The sequence below is a fragment of the Euprymna scolopes genome, chromosome 36 (genome assembly GCF_053919585.1).
Source record: "Euprymna scolopes isolate OS-2025 chromosome 36, ASM5391958v1, whole genome shotgun sequence".
Taxonomy (NCBI): Eukaryota; Metazoa; Mollusca; class Cephalopoda; order Sepiida; family Sepiolidae; genus Euprymna; species Euprymna scolopes.
In genome coordinates, this window is record NC_136517.1 from 17,310,929 (window position 1) to 17,326,234 (window position 15,306).

Genomic DNA, 15,306 nt, shown 5'->3' on the forward strand with positions numbered 1-15,306 from the left:
AATAAATGCTGCTTTCAATTTTTATTTTTTAAAAGTTTTTTTACAAAATACGAAATAGGTATAAGTGAGAAAAGGAAGGGGGAGCAAAAAAGATAGATGAGAAAAAAGAAAAGGGATGGGTAGGGGGTGAATTTCATATAATTTAAAATTTGCGAAATCACATGGAAGCAAAAATAGATGCAAGTTTAAGTTCGCTTATTTCTGATAATAAAGAGGAAATATGAAAAATTTCACCAAAATGAGATAATTTCATTCTACCTAGTCAGCCCCCCCCCCCATTCAACTGTAGATTTTATGAAAACTTTATTCACGGTAATACATACATGTAGACTCATTATTTTTAGCTATCAAATATTATTGAAATGTCAACCTCAAAAATGTATTGTGAATAAACGTAAAAAACAAATCCAAATGAGAGACATGATTTGATGAAAACAATGGTGAGAGACGAAGATTAGAAACAGATGCAAGATTGTGTCTTGTCCAATTCACATACACATACAACATCCATTTATCTTTGTTGACAAAAAAAAAAAATGTTGTATAAGGAAGCATAATAAAGTCAGGGTCAGAACTGAAATGAAAGTATCTTTTTTCCCCCCCTTTGATATGACGTTTCATTCTCACCAGTAACTAATAATAGTTATTATTTAAAAGCAAACTCAATTACATACGAGCTATATTTATTCATCAATAAACTATGAAGTAGTTTGGGGTCTGTTACTACAGATTTGAAACAAATTGCACAATCTTGCTGTCGAATCATATCAAGAAGAATTTGTGATAAATATTTTTTTTTTTTTTTACAAATAATTGCCTAAAAAAGTAGAATCTCATTTTTTTTTTTTTTTTTTTTTTTACTGAAACAAACTTTATTTACTTTCCTTTATTTTATAATCACTCTTGGAATTTTAAAATGTTCAACATTGACACCAACCTAAAGAATATTCTTCCTGTCATATATATATGTATATACATTTTTATACACACACACACACACACACACACACACACACACACTTTGGAAAAAACTGATGTGTTAGATCATTCATTGAGATTGTTTGAATAGAAAAAAAGTGAATTTGCAAAGCCAGTTAAATTTTGATAGAGAGTGAGAGTGACAGATAGTAGATAAAATTATTGCATTAATATATGTAGAACAGTTGACAGGGAAATATCAAATAAAACATGGAAGGTAGTGATAAGGAGAAAGAAAGAGGGATAAATAAAGACCTGGACAGAGATAGGTTATTTATGAAGTCCATTTCTAAAAGCACTCCAATGCATGCCAGGATATTAAACCAAATATGATGATGATAGGTCAGTTAATTGCAAATTGCATTTTGTTTTAATTAGCTGTATTTTTTTAAAACAATCTGAAACTTGAGGAATATTTTAACATGTATTTATGTGATTAAAATATATACAAAAAATGTTCATTAAAACAGCTTTAATAGATATATTATTGATAGTATTTTGATTTTAAAGATATGTTTTTCAAGGCTTTGAATTTAATTTCTCTTTTTAAATTAACAAAACCTAAAGATTTAAAAAAAAACAAAAAAAAAACAATCAGATTAATGACAGGAAAATAATTTTGATAAAAAAGAAGTAACTTAGTTTTGTATTTTTCAGACCACTGTTTATATATATATATTTTAAGTACACTTATTTTAAGAAATTAATTTTATTCATACCTAATGAAATGGGCAGGAAAACAAAAGAAAATGGAAAGAAAAGAAAAAAAAGTGATAAATTATAGCTTTTTTTTAGACGGTGGGGGGGGGGGTCAGAAAAAACACCCACCATAAATGTTTTTTTCTGTTGTGTTTATGAAAGGGACACTTAAGAGAAGTAACAATGACACAATAACCTTCCCAGTGACTGGAAATTTAACATACAGTCACAACTTTAAAATAAGCTTTGAATGATTTTTTTTAATTCGATTTTAACTATTTTTAATCAATTTTCACTAAAAAAAAAAAAAAATTGGCTAATGCATCATGGTATTTGCTAATGGATTACGATTAATACCTTTAGAGAAAAATATAACTAATATGTATAATCACAACTTTAAAATGAGCTTTCAATGATTGTTCAATCCTTGGCTTGGGAGAGATGCTAGTCTAGCGGCACTGAGGAGTTGTGATACAACGAAACAGGACTGTATGTTGATGACTACAAATATATTTTAAAAGCCCCCCTCTTTGGGTACAGCAGTCGTAAATAATCTCACCCGCTACTTAATTGGCTGAAAATGCGAAGCTCGTTGTTTGTTTGTTTACGAACAGACAATTTGAGCACTATAAAGGTGGTGGCGGGTGTCTATTTAAATAGACATTCCGACAAGTTATTTACGAGCGTCAATTCCATGGTCGAGTGGGAGAACCGCCGACTGTCAACAAGACGGTTCTAGGTTCAATCCTTGGCTTGGGAGAGATGCTAGTCTAGCGGCACTGATGAGTTGTGATACAACGAAACAGGACTGTATGTCGATGACTACAAATATATATATATATATATATATATGTGTGTGTGTGTTAAATATAGTATATAAAGTTTATGCAAGTAAGAATTACACTCACATTGTTATATAGTAAATTCTTTATGGTCCAGACTTATGCACCATGCTGTATATAAAAATCATTCACTCTATAATAAAGACCAATGTGAACTTATTTGCATCATACATCACACAGTAAGTTCCAGGCCTAACATAAATGGTGCCACTATTAAAAAAGCCATGGAAAATCCAAGGAAATGGCTAAAACTCTAGAGGAAAACCTCCAGTCTGTAGTGGAATGGGTCTGAAACTGGATGGTTACCTTCAATGCCGCTAAGACGAAGTTGATTTCCTTTAATAATTACAAGAAACCTTTTCAACCACTGATAGCCATGGTTAATGATACACAAACTCAGGTGCCAAGGCATTCATAAGCAACATGAACTGGAACAAATACATTGAGGTAATTGCTAAGGCTGTTGCAAGGAAGGTGGGCTCTCTCTACTGTACTAGAAAGTTACTCACACCTGGAAGGATCCCCTATCTCTACAAAACCACTATTCACCCATGCATGAAATATTGTCATTACATCTGGGCTGGTACATCGCCGTTAGTCTCTTGCTTCATAGATAGGGTTAAAAAAATAGTTGCCAATCTAATAGGCCCCACAGTCAGACAAACTCCAACCTCTGTCACATCGCCGAAATTTAGCATCCCTGTTTTACCTGTTTTACAAGTACTTTAATGCTAAGTGTTTGGACAAACTCAAAGCACTAGTACACCCTTGATGTAAATACCCCCGACAAACAGCAAAATCCCACCCCTTTCACTATTGAAATCCCAAGATGCCATAAAGCCTTCTATTCAAATAGTTTCTTCCCTTGAACTGCTAGATATTGTAATTCTATCCAGCGTCTCCGCTTTCCTGACTGTATTAACTTGCAAAAGTTCAAATGTAACGTAAACAGACATCTCGCTGCCAAACTTTGTACATAGTATCTCTGTAAATCTGTCCTATATAGTAGCCCCTTACGATTTAATGGTACTGTGCCTTGTTTGGGGTGAAAAAGAATAGTAAAAAGAAAAAAAAAGTAATACTATTTTTGTAAAGTACTAACCTTCAAACGGCACATATCAAAATTTGAACACAATAATTAGTTTACAAATTAGTCGTTTAAGTGAAATGGAAAAATCTAAATTTTATGTATTGATTTGAAAGTATTGCTTTCTGATAGAAAAATAGTGTTCCAAGTAAGCAATCGCTTGATAAGTGTTATTAGAACTCTACCACATTGGAAATAATGATTAAGAAATGGTATGCTGACTTTAAATTCCATTGTACAGATACAAACAATGCTGAACACAAATTAAGCAGTTGTCCCAGAAGACAAAAGAGAAAAAAAAAAAGGCTCATAAACTCATCAATAATTGGGGCTACATAAGATAGCAAAGTTAGTGTATGTGCCATTTTGCATATTTGTCGATTAGAAAGCTGGGTTTAAAATGGACGCCGCATTTGCACACAATCAACCAAAACAACAATTTATTAATGATTTAGGGCGTTGTTTGCAACTGTTTCGATGCAGCAAAAAGATTTTTTGCATGAGTATGTGACAATCGATCCACCATTTTTATACAAGAGTTAAATGGGCAGCCGAGTGAGCAGCAGCAAGTGAAATCCTTTCAAAGTGACCAGAAATGAAAACATCAGCAGACAAGGTTTTGGTTTCGTATTTGGATCATTAAATATTATATAGCAATATATTTCTTCTTTATACGTCTTATTGAAATTGTATCAGTTTAACTCATTTCAAGACGATAAATATTGTCTTCTTACTGCAAAATTTATGTTCTGCAAAATATTCTTCAAATCAATAAAACATCAATTTTTTAAATGTTTTTATTTAAAATTATTCAGAAGAGAATTAACATTTATTCAAATGCATATGGAGCAGAAAATTTTTTTAAAGCATAAATCATCCATCATCATCATCATCTGTTTAGCATTTGCTTTACGTGTCGACATGTGTTGGATGGCTTTTAGAAAGGCATTAAAAAAAAAAAGAAAAAAAAAAGGCATGCTCCCAGTTCCGGACCCGTATCGAGGTGGCGATTGAGGCTGAAAGTAGCTACATTGAATAGATGTCGGCTTTACTATATAATCAACTGACCTGAATTGATTTTTTCAATAAAAGTTTTAAAATAAACCGATACTGCTGCTTTCTTTAAAGCGACAACTTTTTCGTTCTGCCCTGTATTTCCATTAAAACTTCTATCTTTCTACACCTCTCCATCTTTCTCTTTCTCTCTTCAGAAATCACTCTTTATCCTCCGTCCAGCTCATTCCTCTCTAGCTGGACACATACACAAACAACTCTCTTATATATAAAAAATTTCTTGTGGAATTAATCAGCATTTTCTTTTCGAATTAGTGCATAATAAAACTGAAAAACTAACCCTTCCTGATGAAACCCGACCCAGTTAACCCCTAGAGAATAATTTTTTTCTAAATTTTATATATTATTTATCCAGGGTAACGCTAATTAAGAATCTACCAACTTTGTGGGTCTTTGTTTTGTAGTTCTTGACTTTTAGCTGAACATACAAACACAACTTTTAGTTTATTCTATTAAAATGCAATATGAAAAAATAAAATAAAGCAAAAACAATTCCGTTGAATCTGAGCTATTTTTTCAGAGTGAATTACAATTTTTTTTTACTTTATTACTGGCTTTTGAAATTCTTTTCTTTTTTTTTTTACATATAAGTTTTTTAAAATTTTTAAATTAAAAAATAAAAAATTTCAAAACAAAAACCTAAACAAATGAAATATTTCTTTACCAAAGCAAATGTCTTTTATGCTTGCTGTGAATACTAATAAAATATGTAGCTGACCCCCCCCCCCAAGGTCAAAAGGATGGAATTTTAAAAGTGGTCGTTCACAATAGGAAGACAAAGCATTTATGGAAATTCCATGGTCGTTTACCTACTAGAAAAGTACATGTCAGCTAAATATTCAAAAATAAAATATATTTATTTGAACAATTTTAATCTTAAGGCTGCTGCAAAGAAGGTGGGCTCCTTCCGTGTTAAACTACTCACACCAGAGAATATCCAATATTTTTACAAAACCACCATTCGCCCGTGCATGGAGTATTGTTATATCTGGACTGGTGCATTTACCACTAGTATTTCACTTGTAGACAGGATCTAAAAATATAGTCACAAATCTAATAGTTTCTACACTTTCAGCCAATTTTCAAACTCTTTCCCATCACTTGTGCCTCTCAATGTAATACTCCCAACTAACCTGACAAGCAGAAACCCCATCCCATTACTGTTGAGGTCTCTAGATGCTGGAAAGCCTTCTACTCTTATAGTTTCTTCCCTCTGACTGCTAGACTTTGGAAGTCCCTCCCCATTTCCTACTTCCTTGACTGTAACTAACATGCTGAAATTTAAATGTAATGTGAACAGACATCTCGCTGCTCAATTCCCCACAATACCCTGGCATGATCCCAAATAGTAACCCCTTACATTCCAAGTAGCAATATGTCTTGTTTGGGGGGGAAAAAAGAGTTAAGAAAATAAATAAACCTTGTTCTTACTGTAAAAATAATAATTCTTTAACCCTTTACCATTAAATTGTACTTTCAAGTCACCTTTCAAAGAAAAAAACACCTGTATAGGAAATATTTCTTACTCTTATGGCTTGTCAGCCCAACTGATCTTCAAATTACAGGTCTATGCATGGTTGAGCAAGTGAGGGTTTTGCTTAGGTTTATGTGTCATTTGCACACTAACTTCCATCACATGTGGATTTCACGATTAAAAAATTTTTTGCATAAAAGAATATTCTGCCGGTAAAGGTAACCTTTATAATAAATATAAATAAATAAACTGTCAATTTTTAACAGTTTATTTTATTTTTTGAAATTGTACTGTTTTAGTCATCAGGACGACATAATATGATTTTAGAACAATTCATTTAAAAATATGTAAAGCCAAGATTTTTTACTCTAGTGGTATCGGATTAAACACCAATCAACGTCTCTGCTGATTGGGCCATCTCATTTTTAGATGTGCATGAAAATTAAATTAAATTTAAAAAATAAGTTTTTAAAACTGTTTCAGTTGATACAACAGAATTTGACTTTAGAACAATTCATTTAAAAATGAGTAAGAATTTTTTTATCAGATATTTTTCCCATTATTTTTCATCTTTTTGAATGTGAGAAACAAACATGTTTTGAATCGTTTAAGGTTTAAACAGAATCCATGGTCAATATTTTTTTATATAAATAGTCAAATGTAAGTCATTTTTTATTCATATCCATCCAGCATGGCTGCAGCCGAGATTGAACTCACTACATGAGTTTGTAGTGTAATTCAAATCTTGTCAGTAGCTGAATACTTGATGCTTTGCCAGGCTATCAAAGGTATTCTTTATCATAACGCTATCACTAGATTATCCATAGCTGGGATATAAATCATGAGTTCATACCTTCCCTGCAATTTACTTAGCGCAGCTTGAGCAGGTGTTTGTACCAGTTGAAGATACGTTCTTAACAATCAATCCAACAGTGGGTTTGTTGCTGTCGGATTGAAGTACTGTTCTATTCAATCCTAGGAGGTCCACTTTTACCAAGCTTTACCTTCTGTTTGAGGAGTTTTGCCCAAGGTACCCCAACTGAAAAATGTCAATGAGGCTGCTAAGGTATTTTTTGTAGGTCAGAGTGCGTTAATTCTAGTGCACCACCTTTTCAAAATCACATCTGACCATATGTCTAACCGTCTAGTGAGAGGGTAAATAAAATAACTTTCCTGGAATTAGTTCATCTCAGATTAGACGTGTCTATTGTGCATTGATATTGGAGTAGCACTGAAGTTGGTAAAAACTCCAAACTATTTATCGATGCTGTAAAAATTTAATCTGGGACAAGTGTCAGGAGTTACCAATTTTCATCAGTCCATGTGTGAAGCTAAAAATACGGTTGGAATGGTAGCAGTATTATAGAGTAGAAAGACAAAATCTCAACGTTAACGCATTTAAAATAACTATTGGATTGCCTTAGTTGACATGGAAATGAAAGAAGATGATTAGTAAAGGAAAACTAACATAAGAGTGTATATATATATATATATATATATATATATATATATATAGAGAGAGAGAGAGAGACAAAGATAAAAGGTTAGAAAGTTTACAGTGTCAAACAAATGTATTGTTAGTAAAAAAAAAGTTGTTTTTTTACATAGGTATCACCACTTATCAAGGCCAAGAGGCCACTCGAGGATAAGGGTTAAAGAGTGTACAGTAGAAATTGGACAATATAGTAACCAAAGTTTATATATAAAGAGTTTATATATAAAGGATAGGATAAATATCTTGTTTGTAATGCAAGGAAATAGTTCAGGTTTGAGAATATATTTTATATACACACGTGTGCAAATCAAGCTGTGTCTATGCGTGTGCATGGAGGCATGCGTGTATGTTAAATTATTTACTTCACATGTGTCATCTGTAACCATATTGGAATCTTTGGTGTTTATTGTTGAACCGGCCGAGAGAGAAGAGGAAGGTTTGAAAGAAGCCGTGTGGAATAAGTCTGCTCGTTGTGTGGTTTTCTAGTCAGAAAAGGAAAGAATCTAAGAGACACTCCCTTTTATCAACTTTGGTCGTGTACTCAGCTCACCTGAGAGATGGCCTTTGATTGGGCAAGCCATAAAAGGAAATTACATGCTTGCACCAATCAGTGCAGAGTTTAGAAATTAAGCCTAGATTCAAAATCATAATGGTGGCTTTCACTGCTGTTATAGCAACAGTATTTCTAGTAGAAATGCAAACTTGTAGTGCAATGAGAGAAAAATAGACACCAGAAATACACACTCGAAAAAAAAAAAAAAAAAAGAAAAAAAAAAAAAGAAACACGAACCACAAAAGAGACACTAGTGGTGTGGCATCCAAAGACTTATTACAGATCATGATACCAATCCTTTTGAGGTTTTAAACTACACCAATAACTTTGTATTTGCTTTTCAACCCTTGTCTTTGAAGTCAAACAATCCAGGTTACGTTTTGTATGCAGGCATTCTTCTCCTCATCTCTCAGCATCATCACCAGCAATGCATGTGTGCGTGGGGGGGGGGGCATTCAATCATATTCAAATGTTTGTGAATGGATAAACATGAAACAAGCAAAAACATGTTAGCACAAAATCATAAAACCTAGCTCTCACTCGGCTACATTAACGCATATTCTTTAGCGAAGAAAACATTAAATGCCTACTGCTAAAAATTTTTTAATCGGGTAATCTGAATTTGCCCCCCTTTGCATAACATTAAATTAAACTAAATACAGCCCACGTTCACCTATCAGCTGTGTTCCAACATTCATAATGATCAGTTAATTAGTTTAGGAACAAATCCTATACATCGGAATATATAAAACATACATAAACACCTAATTTTAAATAAAGATTTGTTTAAAAGATAATTAAAAACAAAATTTTTTTTTTAATTTAATTTACCATCAACAACCATGAAGTCAAAACAAATATTTTTATACTACAAAATTAATGAAAACAATAAATAAATAAAAGAATGTTTTTATGGGAAGTTAATGTAAACTAATGAAATTCGATAAATTTGATATTTTAAAAGTATTTGAAATACATCCATTTTGAAATAGTCCTTTAGTTCTGATCCCCAGCTGCACTGTGAGTTGGCTTTAATGGCCTTGTTTATTTGAATTGCCTCCCAGATCATAAGTGACCCCTGATTGTCATGTGCTGCTCTGGCAAGATAAGAGCCCAATGAAAAGAGAAACGTCCTTACCCCGTTTCCACAGATAGCCTTCTTTCACCACAAGTGCTAGGCCATCAGAATTCATGTCAGCCTTCAATCTCGCTCCTCTGAAATAAGAAAACAATTCAAAGAATTAAAAAATGTAACAATTGCAGCAAAGATGAAGGGAGTAGGAGGGGGGTGAAATAGGGGTGAAAAAAAAGAAAGAAAGAAAACAAAACACACACACATATATATATATATGTTTCACGGGACCACCAGAAACTAAACCTGCATGATTAAAGATACCAAATGTGACTGGTTCATCGTCCAATATAATCATATTGAATGAGAAACTAATACATATTTGGTGTCTTTAACCCTGCAGGTTGAGTTTCCAATGTTTCTGTGAAACCAAAGATACTGATGGATGATCAAAATAATGTATACGATCCATTGAATATATATGCTCTTATACAAGCACTTATTTCTTTTACACACACACACACACACACACACACACACACACACACACACACACACACATTATTTATATATATGACAACAGTCATAGAAACAAGCGTCCATGGGTGGCGTGTGCATATTGTAAAAAGTCACTAACACTTACTCAAAACCCGACTGATAGGAAACAAAAAGGTGACATATGCAAATTAAGACCAGGGTTGCAGAATCAGAGTCGGAGGTTTTAGTCTGAGTCGGATTTCTAAGAATACTAAAAGTCTGAATCGCAATTTTTTATCAGACTCAGACTTCTTAAGTCGGATCAATTTCATTTTTTTTTTTTTTTTTTTTTAACAAGATTTTCTTGTTTGGTTTTACCAGTTGCACAATTTAGCAGCTTTTGTATGGTTTTGCTTTTATTTTTGGAGACATATCATATTTTGTACTGTACTGCAATGCTTCTACTTCATCAAGATATTTCGGGCCATCGGATCACTGCAAATCCTGTCTGCACAGTTGTTTTTGTTTTGGTTGTAACATCACACAGGATCAATGAAAATTGTCTTTCTTTAAGTGAGATCACTGTAGATTACATCGGATAACAATTGGATTGTAATCCGAAAGTTATCCAGTTAAGATCGATTCGGAATTACAATCTTATCCAAAAAGAATGGGCCTAATCAATAAGAAGCAACCCATGTTACTATAGCCCTTTATAGCTTTTTCCTGTTTTTCCTTTGATCCTCTTTCCATAATTGCAATGTTATCTTTTTAAAAATTCCTTCTCTGTATAATATGTCTTTACTCCCCTCTTCTGATGAGAAGCGTTTGGCTTCAAAATGCCATGGCCTATAGAGGTTTCCCTATCCCTAAATATTGTATTTCTTTTTGAACTGATAGCATAAAATTTCATTGTAAACTTTTTATCCCTTTGTTATCTTAACTTTTTCTATAAAGCTGGTTGAGTTTATATGTGAATATATTTATCATACAAGTGAATGTTAAACGTAAAAAATAATATACATGAAAAGTAATTATAAAATGCTGAATAGGTGTGGGAGGCTGGTATATGGATCTACAGAATAGATTTCCACATAGGGGTCAACATGTGGTCGAATATGAGCATATAAAAAGCTGGTATTTCTTTCATTGGGGAGTATATTCTTTTTATTAACTTGGAGTCGTTTGAACGATTAATTCGCATGTCAGTGGGAAGAAAGAAATACAAATTTACTATGAACATCGAAACAGGAAAAGAAAAAGGATTGTCATTCTTTTTGCGTGCCGAGAACATTGTAAGCTGAAGAAGAAAAGATTTTTTTTTTTTTTTGGCAAAAACATTTAATAGTATTCAGCAGGTCAAAGTAAAACTTTAATTTCAACCCTAGAAGCTATTTCGGCGTTAAATAAAAAGTCGATGTGGCTGAGACAAAAGTGGAATTTTGAAAATTAAAAGCATCAAGAAAGGGAAATATTAAACGATTTGCATCAAACTTTAAAAATTGAAAGTGTCGAGAAAAGGAAAGATTAAAATTATTCACATCGAGCTTGAAAATTTGAAAGCGCCGAGAGATGGAATATTAAACGATTCAAGTCAAATGTAGAAAATTTAAAGTGAGAAATGACAAGATTTAAATATGATTTGAGTCAAACTTTTTTTCTAATCATTGTAGCATAATGGAGAATTATGATTCGACCGACTTTTTTTGTGTTTGGGAAGCTAGTAAAGTCTAGCGGTGTCTTTGAGAGGCTAGCATTGTCTAGCAGCACAATGGTGGTTTAAGAAATTTTATAGCGGTGATGAGAGTCTTAAAGATGAGCATAGTGGTCAGCCATCAGATGTTGACAATGATTAATTAAAAGTCAAAGCCAATCCACGCACAACAGTTTCAGAACTTGCTTCTGAATTACACGTAGCATATACGACGATTTCCAACCAATTGAGAGAAATTGGAAAAAACAAAAACAATTTGATAGATGGGTGCTTTATGAATTGAACAAAAACAAAAAGAAATGTCGTTATGAAGTGTTATCTTCCCTTCTTTTACGCAATAAGAATGGCCCGTTTCTCGACGGAGTTGTGATGAAAAGTAGGTTCTTTATGACAAACGGTGATGCTCAGCTCAGTAGTTAGACACCAATGAAGCTTCACAACAATTCCCGAAGCCAGAGTTGCACCAACAGAAGGTCATGCTGTTTGATGGTCTGCGACCAGTCTCATCCATTACAAAACATGTCATTTTTGGTCATTTTGGGGCATTTTTGACCACTTTTGAGCCCTTGGGGATGCAATGGGAATTTTTGCAAAAAAATTTTTTTACTGTGCACATCTATTTAATGAAATACAATTTGTGGCAAAATTTCAGGAAAAACTAATGGACGGTTATCTGGCAATCATCCGGACTAACGAACACACGGAAGCAACTGGAAACATAGGTCCCTCTCCGATAAATCGGGGAACCAAAAAACATGTAAAATTATAAAATCTTTCTATTTGAGAAGGATGATGTAGTTTACATTGTGCATAGAGTGAAAGGATTTGTGTTCGAAGGCTATATCAATGCGGTTCGTAGGAAACACTGAAGATGAGTTTGTATATAAAAGAATAATAAAAATATTAGAAAGAAATTTTTAATCATTTTCAATTATATTACGTTCATTTACCAACATAATGTGTCATACAAGATGGTAGGTGTTAATGTCCCTAATTTTCGAGAGTAGTATCTCTTCTTAAGGGGGAATTTAAAAAGTGTACAACTGTTCGTAAAAGCTTTCCTCACTGAACAGTTGAACACATTTTTTTTTTAATTTTTAATCCCACCTCCCTATTTGCTTCTAAAGGACTTTCAACAAAACTTGACAAGAGATAAGTTATTAAGTCGATTAAAAAAAAACAAAAACATCCAACACACGTTAACATGTAAAACAGATGTCAAATACACAGAAAAATGGCAGATTTCTGTATTTTATTTTTATGTCTTCAAATTCAATTAAAATTTAAATTTATTTACTGAAAATAGCAACACATATAAAAAACAAAGGAAAAGTCTTTAAACTCTTACACACCTGTAAAATTTAAAACTTGCGTATGGACAAGTTATTTCAGAAGTAATGGCACCCATTTTTTATTCTACTCAAATAGATCAGAGGGGATTGCAGATTGCATTGTTATGATGACTGAACTTATGCATTCATGATCCGAAAGTTTCATCTCTGCTGCAGATATTGATGGTGAGAAACTCTCCAAAAAAAAAAAAAAAAAAAAAAAAAAAAAAAAAAAAAAAAAAAAAAGAAGCAATCTCTGTCATGGATGTGCTTCAGAAGCAGAGATGTATCCCTGAATTCCTTCATGCAGAAAAAATTGAACTGGTTGACATTCATCAGTGTCTGTTGAATGCCTATTGAGCCAACAGAGCACAGTTGGGAGATGGATTCATCGATTTTAAAATAGCAACAGAGATGTGAGTGAAAAGCATGTTCTAGATGCCCATGCACAGTCACCACCCCAGAAAACACTGTATCTCGACCGTGTTGATCAGCGGATAACTGAATGCAATGTGTATAGAGTTGAATGTGGGTGTCAATGCACTGGAGATGATGTTGTCATTGCTAGGATACAGAAAAGTGTGTCAGTAGTCAATCAAATGGCACAACTCATGTTCCCAACAAAGAAGTTCAAGATGCAGACGTTTACAGACAAAATAATGTACACCATCTTCTGGGGCAGAAAGAGCGTCATCCTCTTGGATTCCATGAAACCAAGGCTGACTGTCAATTCTCACCGTTACATGGAAACATTGACAAAGTTGCCTGTGTAAGGCCAGAGAAAAGGAAAACATTTCATTTGCAACACAACAATGCCAAACCACACACATGTTTGAAGAGCACAGAATGTATGACAAAATTTGGCTGGACAGTGCTATTTCACCTACTGTGTAGTCCCAGCCTGGCACCGTCAGACTTCTACTTGTTTGGACCTCTAGGAAGTATTATGTGGACAGCATTTCACTGTAATTGCAGCCATGAAAAAAATAGACAGTCTCGACAGGAGTAGATAGGCTCTGTCTATCGCCCGGCTTCCATACTCCTTTGCCTATTAGTCAGGCGCAGAGACACTATCACAGCGATTCAACAAAACACTTAGTGGTAGATCTTGTTTCTTGTCTAGGGCAATGAACGCCGTTTTCCCCATTCCCAACACATCCCAACCCCTCAAAACTGGGCACTTGGGAGTGCTTGAGTACCACACATGCTTGTGCAATTAGATTGGGTTGACCTTCTCCTGATGGGTTGAGGGTACCAGAGTGAGAGTTTCTTGCTGCTGTTTCTCACTGGTAGTACAGGAGCCCTAACTCTTTGGTAGCGCTTAGAGTGGCTGCTCCATCAACGGTTGTATAATATCGGGATGTTTGTAGTGCATGTCGCGCATGAAAAGGGACCTTGCACTCATCCCTGATGGACTTTCCTGAGACCACAGTCCTAGTTGAAGAAAGGTCAGCTAATGGTCTACTTGTGTTGCATGTCTGATACCCTGCATAACGTCTTGTTCAGCTCCCCCTTACCTAACAGAAACTCTTTAAAAATATGATGACAGTACAATAAAAAAAAAAATAAGCTTAAACCAGGCTTAGGGACAAACAAATCCAACTTGCCTCCTCCCTTGAGGCTTGCATTCATGAACATCCGTGGGCTTAGAACTAATTTAGCTGATGTTGAAGCATTTCTCCTAACAAATACCCCGGATATCTTAGCACTAAGTGAGACTAACCTACACTCCTCCATCCCTTCTAACTACTTTAAACTGAATAGTGCACAAATTAGACCACTGAATGGTTCAAAACAGCAATTGAAGCACATGTTCCCATGCGGAAATTCTATGGCAAGCCCCACACTCCCCAATGGTTTACTCCTACTTGCACAACTGCCATTGCTCAAAGGCAGCATGCATACCGCAGATTTAACTGACATAAGTCTAGTTCAAACAGACAGAAGTCTATAGAAGCGAGAAGTAATGCTAAAAAAGAAATAGCGACAGCTAAGAGAGAAGTTATGGAAACCACTAAAAAACGCATCGAAGCACAAAAATTAGGAACTCGTGACTTCTGGAAAATCTACAACAGTGTAGTAAATAATGGGCAATCAACAATTCCCCCACTAACCAACAATCACGAGGTTGTTTGTTCAGCAACCAACAAGGCTAATATGCTTGCCAGTCGGTTTGCCTCAAACTCCACACTGGACCCTTCCAACCACCCCCTGCCTAACTTTCCTTTGCGGACAGACGCCACGCTAGACGATCTAAAAATCACTCCTGCTCAGGTGCATGCTATCATAAAAATCTTGAAACTTCAAAAGCATGTGGACCCGATCTTATCCCAGCTGTGCTATTAAAAAAGTGCTCAGCCAAAGTAGCTCCAGTTCTCTCCAAACTTTACAATAAATACCTTAATGAATCTTGCTTTCCGGGCTGTTGGAAAACTGCTTATGAGGTACCAGTATTCAAGAATTCTGGCGAAAGAATTGACCCATCAAATTATCGCCCCATTAGCCTCCTC

The 15,306-nt window shown here is 34.4% G+C and overlaps 1 protein-coding gene across 4 annotated transcripts in view; it reads right to left on the bottom strand.

The window, feature by feature from the left end:
- Positions 1 to 15,306, bottom strand: part of LOC145260361 (RAC-gamma serine/threonine-protein kinase-like) — a 192,887-nt gene that overhangs the window by 82,128 nt on the left and 95,453 nt on the right. For all 4 annotated transcript variants that reach the window (XM_080118297.1, XM_080118296.1, XM_080118295.1 and 1 more), the window contains one exon: positions 9,341 to 9,417. In XM_080118297.1, coding sequence (XP_079974423.1) covers positions 9,341 to 9,395 — 55 coding nt within the window. In that variant the 5' untranslated portion in view covers positions 9,396 to 9,417. The remainder of the gene's footprint in view (positions 1 to 9,340; positions 9,418 to 15,306) is intronic.